This window comes from Oenanthe melanoleuca, chromosome 2 (assembly GCF_029582105.1).
Source record: "Oenanthe melanoleuca isolate GR-GAL-2019-014 chromosome 2, OMel1.0, whole genome shotgun sequence".
NCBI lineage: Eukaryota > Metazoa > Chordata > Aves > Passeriformes > Muscicapidae > Oenanthe > Oenanthe melanoleuca.
Genome location: NC_079335.1, coordinates 124,997,943 through 125,008,410, shown reverse-complemented (window position 1 = coordinate 125,008,410; position 10,468 = coordinate 124,997,943). Strand labels below are relative to the sequence as shown.

The window sequence follows — 10,468 nt, the reverse complement described above, 5'->3', positions numbered from 1 at the left end:
GCGGGGGACGGCTGAGAGGGAAAAAAAAAAGAAAGAAAGAAAAGGGTAAAAAAAAAAAAAAAACGGAGACGACGAGTCAGATTTTCCTTCCGAAAGCCTCAGTGTCCACGTCCTCAAAGCATGGAACCAATTTAGCGTGGCCGCCCCCCCGGCGCTGCCGCTGCCAAGGCGGCTGCGGAGCGCTGGGGACGGGGGCGCGTCACGGCTGGGCGGCGCCGGGACCCTCCTGCCGTATAAGTAGGGCGGACCGGGGCTGGCTTAATTTAGCGTCCCGGGCTGCAGGTTTTGCTAAGGTTGGAGTTACTCCTCGAGACTGTATGCCTGCGTCCCACAGGCGATAGCTAACCAACCGACTCGGCACCACAAGGAGTCTGCATGTCTTGCAACTAGACATGCTCAGCTTTGTGGATACACGGATTTGGTTGCTGCTCGCAGTAACTTCATACCTAGCAACAGGCCAACGTAAGTGTTTTCCGCTTGTTTGTGGCAGGGGTGGTGGCCGGGGTGGCTGTCCGGCTCTGCGCTCTGTGCTTCGTCCCGGCGCCCGCCCCACGCACGGCAGCCTGCGGGGAGCTGCCGCTTCCCAAGCGATAGAGACCAGCTCATAAACTGCCACCTCCGTCCCAGATCAGACTAGATTCTTTCTTTCTTTCCCTCAGAAAAAGATGGCAAATGGCCAAAGAGACCCACCTTTACGAGGAAAAAAAAAAAAAAAAAAAAGAAAAAAATTAAAAATGGACCAGCTCCCCCCCAGACGGGCTCGTACCTAGAGGGGGACACAAAGCCGCAGCTCCAGCGCAGATGCTGGGGCAGATACAGATGCAGGCTGGCAGGAGAGAGTTTGCGGCGAGCGGAGGAACCGGGGCTGTGCTTTTGTGAGGTGTGAGGCGCGCTTTCCGAAGCAGGGAGCCGGGGCAGCGGCGGCTCCTCCGTCCGTCCCTCCGTCCGTCCGTCCGTCCGTCCGTCCATGCTCCGGGGGCTCCGCGCGCGGGGCGCCCCCTGCGGGCCGCTCGGGGAGGGCGGCGGGGGGAGCTGCCGCTGCCCCGGGGAGCCCGGGGAAGGGAGGAGGGGGACAGGGGGAGGCAGGGAAGGAGCAGTGCTCCGCTCTAGTGCCGAAAGGGAGCGCAGTGCAGCTCTCCGCCTCTCGTTGGATGAGGATATAGTGCCCCCTCATCGCCGTCAGCGAGGCGCACACACACACACCCCGCACACTGAGATGGGAGCGAAACGCGCCCTGCCACTCGGCTGGGGGCGAAGCGGAGCTTTCCTGCAGGGCAGCGCCCCGTGAAGGGCCCCCAGAGCCCCTGGCCACCGTGGCTTTGACCCAGGGTTTGGCCGCGTTCCAGGGCGCAGGAGGGAGCAGCCGTGCGCTGCCGCTCCTGGCACCGGGAGCCCCGGGGATGATGTCCCCCCAGGATGATATCCCCCAGGAAGGTGTCCCCCGGGATGATGCATGTCCCCCGGGATGGTGCCCTCCGGGAAGGTGACTCCTGGGATGGTGTCCTCCCGGGATGGTGCCCCCGGGGTGATGCATGACCCCTGGGATGATGTCCCTCCGGGATGGTGCCCGCCGGGATGATGCATGTCCCCCGCGATAATGTCCCCTAGGATGGTGCCCCCGGGATGATGCATGTCCCCTAGGATGATGCCTCCCGGGATGATGCTCCGTGTCGCCCTCGCCGGGGCGGGCAGCAGCGGCGGGGCCGTTCTGGACGGGCATCCTGGGGACATCCCCCCATCCCCGGGAGCAAAGGACACGGAGCGGTTCGTGCGGCTCCGCGGACCGAGCACCCCGCGCTTCCCGCAGCGAGTTTGGGTCGGCGCCGCTGTCACCGTCAGCTGCGGGCAGCAGTGGCTTTAGTTTGGTGTGGGTTAGCACAGGCTGCCAGTGTGTGCTGCCGCGAATTCAGCTTTTCAGCCCTTTTTCTGGACTGCACGAATCATCCGGGTTTAGTGTGATCATACACAGCCAAAGTGACACGTTGTGGAAAAACATCCAACAACCTGTTAGTTAGTGCTCATGTTAATTGCTGGCATTCAAGTGTGATGTGACTCTTTTACTGTGGTGAGTTTAAGTAAAAATAGATTTTATAAAATTCATTAAAATTAAGAAACTCTGAAAATTTGTTTCTCCAACTAATGAAGAAAGCACATACTCACACTTAGCAGTGCATAACGTACAGATAGTTATTTGAAATGTGGTGTTTAAAAGCTTCAAACTGTTCCCTCTTACACAGTTTTGCAGGAAAATGTGGAAATAGGAATGTTTGGCTAGAACCTTTCCCCATTGGGCCATTTATCTGAAAATTTCAGATTACTCCACAATTTAGTGTCTTCATACATGTCAGTCTGCCTGGGTTTATTAATCTCTTGCATGAACACATATGGAAATACATAGGTGTGGGGGGTTGTTCAGTGGAGGTATGTTAGAACATATTTAGAGCAGGTTTCTGGTTGATATCTGCCTTCTTACTATATGAGCCACATTACTTGTCTTAATTTAATTAGTAAATCCATTTTGAATTTGAAATACATGGCAATTTCACCCGTGAATCTTTCCAGTCTAAGATAATCATCTTAACAGTAAGAGATTGCATTAGGAAAATGTTTACTGTATTAAGGAAATCAACAAAATTGCATTTCAAATTAAAAGCAGAAAATTTAATTTTTAATTGAAAGCAAGTTTAAAATTTAAAACTTATAAAAAGTTTGAATCCCTGCTCTAATTATCCTTTTTTTTTTTCTTTCCCTCTCTTTGCAGATGTGAGTGAGGTCAGTATAATTTTTTTATCTGATATGTAACACTCCAGTTAACAGGCTAGGCTTCTCTTCTTGTGGCAATATTATTTTCTAAGGTTCCTTCCCAAGAAGTGATTAAATGCTGAAGGCACTGCCTGGAAAGGTACCCACCCCAATTTCACAAGTGGGATGGCCTTTTTAAGAGACTGCCTTCATAGGTGTAGAGACCATGAGGAGAAAGCAACAGCACAGTGCTCTTTGGACATTGAACCTGGCAGTTTGGATTTGAGATGACTTTTCTTTAAAGCCAGTTCTACAATCTAAATTTCATTGTGCAGTAGGATTATGAAAGAGCTCAGGTGTGACTTTTTTTAATTTTAATTATAATATTTTAGACTGTAAGAGCAATAAAATTTTCAGTCTTCAACACAATATTTTAATATATTTACATGCATCTTTGCTATATATAATCTCTTAGCTTTCAAAGTAATTTTAATAAGGCACAGTTAAATATATTGGACTGAGAAAAGGTGTAGTTATATAAGAAAATTAGTATAGGTTTATGCATTGTTTTAGTTTAAAATACTGGCAAAAATTGTAACTATTTTTTTTTTCAAACTCTCTTCCCTATTTTCTTCCAGGCACCTGCAGGGCGCAAGGTAAGCATTTTTATTTTTGCTGTGTGGAAATGAAGATGATGTCAGGTTGTCTTCAGCAGATTAATATTTTGTTGAATATTGGATGAAAGGAAAATTGACTACACTGCTTATTTTCAGTGTTCTGTGAAGATAGCAGTAGCACTGAAATGAATAGGTAGGGGGAAAAAAAAAGGGGAATGATCAATGCAGCATTGTAACCCCAGGGTAAATTCAAATACTGAATTAAAGGTGCTTTACCTGTGAGCAGAACTAAGCCTACCAAGATCTAAATGGCATCAAGGTATCATTCTTATTTACACAGAGTTTCTTTGTAAAGATGTATGTGGATTGAATAGAACAGCAATATCTACACAGGTCTAAAAGGCTAAATTGATTCTATATTATTTCTGAAAGTCACTTCTGTTAAATTAGAACTAGTAATTTAGTAGAAACAAACACCAGTTTTGCAAGCACTTCTATGGTCTGTGACACTTTTAATTCACCCAGCAGTGGCAGTGGCTAATCTATTTCCAGTAGATTGTTGTGGATAAAAAATATACAGCCTGCAAAAAATAGCTGTTGGACCTGTATGTGCAGCCTTCTTTTCCTTTTTAATGGACACTAATTATTCTTAATGTATCTGTTTCCCTGTATTTTTCTGGAAAATTTCCACAGTAACTCATTGAGTGTTACTTTCTTCCGGCAGGGCCCCAGAGGAGACAAAGGGCCACAGGGAGAAAGGGTAAGGAACTAGATTGACATTTACTTGTGATCTTTGAGCAGTAGTTGTTGGAAGACCATTAGGAAAAAAATAAGTTTAAGCATTTCTGTGGGATTAAATGATTGTACTTGTAGAAGCTTGCATGTACAATTTCATTAAAAAAAGAAACTAAATTACCTATGTACCAAATTCAGCCTAATTATGGTCATTGTGCCTGAGCAGATGTGGTTGAGATCATAGGGCAGCCTAGCTCTTCAAGTAATGATTTGAAAAATGTTTTTCCAGCTGCTCACAGTGGAAATAACACATTGAAATGCAGAGAGAAAAGTTGACATGTAAAGATGTAATCTTTGAATAATATGGTGTATGGGTAAACCCTCTAGATACAATCTGAATAGTCTAAGCCTGCTTTGAAGATAACTTATTATCTGTGCCTCCAAAAATATTTTGGAAAAGCTGTTTTCTTGGAAGCTGGGCATTTCCTATCTACCTTCTACTAGTCAAAGTGGAGCAAGAGGCTCTACTGTAAAAGTAACCACAAATAAGGACAATTGAATAATTTAATTGTAATATTAATTCATATTGCTGATATCTGCTTTTCTATTTTGCTTCTGCATAACTGCTGCTTTTTGTAAAGTGGTATTCTGAACTTCATGTACTTATCTGGTTGTGTGTAGTTGTGTGTCTTTTTGCTATAATCTGAAAATGAAAATGCCATAGTAGGGATGAGGGAGCTCTTGAAGATTTCTGAGATCATAGTGTGCTGACAAATGTAATGGAATCTATTAGGAAGACTGTATCAGTGAGGTCAACTGGATATTTGCTTTAGGCTGCCGCTAACTGTATTTGTTTAATGAAAAGAGAACTTTCTTTGTTCTGAAGACAACAAGCCTAATTCTGCTCCTTTAGAAATCCATTTATAATGGATTTCATTAAGTACTGAACTTGGTTCAAAAAACTCAACAAATTAAATACCTTACATCAATTGCCATGATGCCAAAACTTCACCAGCTTTGTGTACTGAGGATGAAAGAATGTAAGGACAAGTGTTACTGGATGGAACACAGGGAATTTCAACCTGCTGTAAGAAGTTCTGACAGTGGTAGCGGATGGACAGTATCAAAAATCTGTAGAAGAGCACTGCTAAAGTTTAATTGGATTTGCAATTGTACTGGCAAACTGTCTATACTGACTAAAAACTGGCATTGGGCTGACTCTGGATCCATGTTAACTCATATCAGCAGGGCTGAACTTTTCCAATCCTCAGCTGGTCAAATTTTAGGCTCTCACTGACAGGATCTGCCAGGCTGTGTGGGTCCACATGGGTCACTTGGGGTTTGTAGGTCCAAAGTTTGTCACTTAAGATGAAACTTCCCAATTTGGACATTATGCTTTGGTAGCATAAATCCAATATTTCTCCCATAAATCTCCTCAAATACAAACCTCCAGTACTTATCTGATACAAGCAAGGTAACATTAAATCAGACTATGTTTATTTTCTCAAGTTAAGCACTTATTGAAATTATTTATTGGAATATATAGCACTGCTGTGGGTGCCTGAAGTTACCACATCAGAGATTTCTTCAGCCACTTCTAATTTTCACTGAATAATTCTCTTTTTAACTCTAGGGTCCACCAGGTCCACCAGGCAGAGATGGTGAAGATGGTCCACCAGGTCCTCCAGGGCCCCCTGGTCCTCCAGGTCTTGGCGGAGTAAGGCATCCAAACTTTCTATTTCCAGAACTCATAAGCTGTGCTTTGGGACCAGGATGAAATTTATACTTGCTGGAAAACACTGTTGTTGAATTGAAGAGTCTCTCTTGAGAGCCATAAGAAATCAAAGGTCCCAGCTCCAATGAAACCCTCCTTGAGGTGTATATATTCCATGGAAATTTTGGATTCTGTATTCAATAGGGATTTAGGAAGAAGAGCAAATCCACCCTATTATTTAGCATTAAACTTACACAGTGATAATATGTTGATCAACTAAATGAAACCAGTGTTGTTAAGTAGATGAGAAAAAGAAACTTTTTTGGTTGGATTAAAGAGACAGCAACTGTATTGGAATAGGTGAAGAAAACTACTCCTTAAGCTAAAAATCAATTAAAAGTGCTATAGAATTTTAGAGTATTGTCCTTTAGAAATGTTTCTTTCTATCTCTATTCATACTGCAGAACTGTAGATGAGCTGTTGCATACACACTTTGTGCACCAGTGTCCATCATGTATTCTCTGCAGAATGCTGAATTTAACTCTTTGCTTGACATTAGCTTGCATAGGGAGCATGAAGACACAGACAGTGTTGTACTGATCAAGTTTATTAAATCCTTCTGCATGGAAGAATACCCTTTTGACTTCAGTGTGAATAGCAATACTTTATTTTGCTGCTTGAAAATATCAAATTTTTCTATTTTGATAAAGTATCAAAAATCCATTGCAGTGTTTCAGAGGCTGCATACTCCTCAGATGTTTCTGAAACTGAAGGGCCCACCTCATGCCATAGCTACTCAGGGCTGGTACATTAATTTTCCTTTTTCACTGCATTGCTTAACTTCCCTCATTGGAAATTAGGCAGAATAATTTGAGAGTTTCAAAAAAGTTTTCAGTTTTAAGTGAGCACTGAATTTACATTCCTAATTTTCAGTTCACACTATTGAACCACTTCTGCAGAGATATTTAGGTTTGAAAGGGCCTTCCCAGTAAAATCAAGTCTTTCTGGAAACAAGTGAATAGAAATGTATTTATAATAGGGCTGTATTTACTGAGTTATATGTATGCTGCTTTAACAAACCCCATAGCAAGCATAACAAATCAGATGATATTTAGACATAGAATGTTGATTAAAAATAGTTTTTAAAGTAAAGTTTTTCATATTTTGATGTCAATCTTTTTATTATCTACAGGTCTTCGCTGCTCAATATGATCCATCTAAAGCAGCAGATTTTGGCCCAGGACCTATGGTGGGTATATGATATAGAACTTGATAACTCACATGAACAATGTGTTTAGGATTTTCCTTTAATTCAGCTGCATTGATGAAAAAAATAGCGTTAAAATTAGTGGTTTAATCATATATTGGCTCAGACTATAAACATATCCTTTAATATAGGATGGTGATAAGTGTTTTAAATAGTCTGAGGACTTGAAATATGGTCTTGGATCTATATATTTATCTTGAATATAGCACTGCTGGGACTTGTGCTTTAACTCTGTTGACCACACTTTTATGAGTCAGTGAATCTCATAATCTGATGTTGGATAACACATGCACTCTGATACAGTATTACTTAACCCATATTGAGACAGGAGATGTTGTTTTGGGAATGAGATTAACTGTAAAGCTGCTCTCTAAAGCAGTAACTCAGCATCTTGGCTCCAGTTGGTGATGATTTTTCCCCCATGGCTGCACAACTCTTTTGATATCCTTGGATTGCACAGGTTTTTAGGAAAGTGGCTGCTGCATTTGGTTCTCAGCATCTGAATGTTAGTACTTGGTACTGTAAGGCTGTTCTGGGGAAGAAAGCACACTGTATATTATGTACAAATGGAATTTAAGGGGTCTATCACCACTCCATGTGAATTTCTAACCCTTCCTTATGTTAGCAAATATTTTCAGTGTACATAGATGGCAGAGTATGGGTTACATTCACCACACACACTGACATCACAGTGCAGCTGATGGGTGAGCAGCAGGATGAAGGAGAACCAGGATTATTCTGGGTCAAGTGCTTGTCTCCACTTCCAAAAACACCCTAACATTAAATGGATTGTGGAAAATACTTTGCCATCCATTTAGTTACAAAATATAGAAAAATAGGAGTACTTTCAATCAAGTTCTGCCCTCAGTGTCTGATGATTAATCAGAAAACATAGATGAGGATTTATTTGAGGTGTCACTATTTCTGTGTTCCAATTTTTGGGTCAGTTAGGTTCATTTGAGAGAAACAGCAGTAGTATTGTGAGGAAGTTTTAAGTTTCACAAATAACATGTAAAAGATCAGGAAGAGAAAAGTAACTGTAGAATATAATTTGTGAAGAAATTCACAGGGTTTATGCAGCATCTATGATTCAGACTGTCTAGAAAACATTATTTTTCCTTGAATTACTGCATGTTTTTATATCCACAACATTGCTTTAACTTCCATGAGTAAATGCCTGTTATTAATGTGCATTTATTCCTCTTAATAAAAGGTTTTCAGTCTTATGGGAAAGCTTCATAAACCACTGAAAAGTTGGCATCTGATTTTAATCTTGTAGTGACAAAATCTAAAAGACTTTCTGAGAAAGCTTTAAACCAATTTAAGGCATAATTATTTCTGTTGAAATGTCTTCTAAATCATTTGTTTGGACTATAGAAGTCCAAGTTAAAATTTCAGTTCACAGTTGTTTGCTTGCTTGGTAAACCTTAAGAGAACTGTTAAGAGAGAGCACCAGTCTATGGAAATTTCCTTTTCAGAAGTTGTTTTCTCACCCTGTGTTTTCAAGATATATATAAATTGTAGATAATGTCAAGGAGAGTATATTAGTGACTTCTATTGCAAGTGATATGAAGAAAACAGGAAACAATGAAATATTTAAATAGAAGTAGGTAATTAATGGGAATAGATGTATACACAATATGTGTAAGAGCCTTTCATAATGTCTTATGATCCTCATCTTTAAACTCTGGACATTTCTGCACAGGAATGGTGAGGGAGGAATTTTAAAAAAAATGAACCAGTTTACTTGCTAACAAGCCAGAATAGATTAATATGAATCATAAAGTTCACAGCCATGGGGGTACATTTCTAATCATCCCACTGGATTCTGTGCTGATTCCTTGCCATTAGAAGATATTTGCACTTGGACTGCCTGTGCAAATTCATGCAGTTCTCTTAACTTCCTCTAATTTCATTTGAACATTGCACAATGAAAACTGTGATGCTAACCAATATTTTAGGAATGCTGGGAATTGGTGCTATAGATGAGTTTGTATAACTGTGATTTTTTAAAAAAAGATATTGTGATTTTTCTTCCCTAGGGTTTAATGGGACCCAGAGGCCCACCTGGAGCATCTGGACCCCCTGTGAGTACAGTCTTCTCTCTGCTACCAACACTGACATCCTGTGAAATTACAAATTATCTTGTTTGGAAACTAATAGTATCTCCCTCATTTTCTAGGGTCCTCCTGGTTTCCAAGGCCTTCCTGGTGAGCCTGGTGAACCTGGTCAAACAGTAAGTACAGAGCACATACAGACACTGCTAGCATTAGGAATAGCTCACAAAAGCAGGCTTGCAATGCTTAGGACTTTTTCTCTTACCCATATGCACTTCTCTGAATGTTAGGATGCTCCTGCTTGATCCTGTTACAGAAACAGAGCTGAACTCTCAGGTTCCAGCTCTCTCCAATTGGAATCATAAAGTGCAAAGTCAATTAAGCTCTGCCTATGTCCCAACTCAAGTCAGAAAAGAGTGGGAAGATGTATATTAGAACTGGTGCTTTAAGTAATTCTCAATCTGTTTTTAATAGGGTCCCCAGGGTCCTCGTGGTCCCCCTGGTCCTCCAGGAAAGGCTGGTGAAGATGTAAGTGGTTATTAAATGTTTCTCATCTCTTTTGGGGTGGTGATTCAACTCTTAACAACCAGATTGTTAATCTAAGCATTCTATTGGCCATATTTTCTTACATTGTTAAATAAATAAACTTCTAAAATAACTACTTTATAATATAAGAGATGCAGTATGCTGGAAATATACAGAAAATCAGATAACATCCAAACTACTCCAAATACATAATTTGACTTCCTGAATACAGGGAGAAGAAAACTTAAAAGTTAAGAATGTCCCTGTATTTATGGAAAAAGAGAAGCCTTGCCAATGTATTTTCTTTATTTCTTAATGGTTTGTGTTGCTATTTTATAAAAGAAGCTTTCCTTTTCAGTGCATCTTTGTTGCATTTTTTAGGGTCACCCTGGCAAACCTGGAAGACCTGGTGAGAGGGGTGTTGCTGGGCCTCAGGTGTGTAGTGATTCACTGGATACAATACAAACCAGTTCACTAATCAATGAAATCTAACAACCTTTCTGAAATCACCACATTAACAGTCTAGTAATATTCCTTATATGGATTAATACAACCTCAGCCCTTACCTCCAGGGATATCATATAATTATATTTTTAATTTGTTTCCCTACCCATTGCCACTAAAGCTAGTGATGAGTAACAGAAGTGGTTTTGTGAGGAGTTGCACAGGAGAAGGTAAGCAGGCACCTTGGCATAGAAAGTTTAAAAAGCTGTGCTATCACATGGCTATGCATGAAATTTCTGAGATTCAGAACTGGAAAAAATCAGGTTGATTACTGTTAGTCTTGAAAAAAGTCTGGTCCTGAGAGGTT

The 10,468-nt window shown here is 41.1% G+C and overlaps 1 protein-coding gene across 1 annotated transcript in view; it reads left to right on the top strand.

The window, feature by feature from the left end:
- Nucleotides 1-255: 255 nt before the first annotated feature.
- COL1A2 (collagen type I alpha 2 chain) overlaps nucleotides 256-10,468 on the top strand; it is a 37,894-nt gene continuing 27,681 nt past the window's right edge. Inside the window, exons 1-10 of the mRNA XM_056484016.1 lie at nucleotides 256-462; nucleotides 2,762-2,772; nucleotides 3,381-3,398; nucleotides 4,084-4,119; nucleotides 5,728-5,811; nucleotides 7,001-7,057; nucleotides 9,118-9,162; nucleotides 9,258-9,311; nucleotides 9,607-9,660; nucleotides 10,039-10,092. Of these exons, the coding sequence (XP_056339991.1) occupies nucleotides 393-462; nucleotides 2,762-2,772; nucleotides 3,381-3,398; nucleotides 4,084-4,119; nucleotides 5,728-5,811; nucleotides 7,001-7,057; nucleotides 9,118-9,162; nucleotides 9,258-9,311; nucleotides 9,607-9,660; nucleotides 10,039-10,092 (483 nt within the window). The 5' untranslated portion in view covers nucleotides 256-392. The remainder of the gene's footprint in view (nucleotides 463-2,761; nucleotides 2,773-3,380; nucleotides 3,399-4,083; nucleotides 4,120-5,727; nucleotides 5,812-7,000; nucleotides 7,058-9,117; nucleotides 9,163-9,257; nucleotides 9,312-9,606; nucleotides 9,661-10,038; nucleotides 10,093-10,468) is intronic.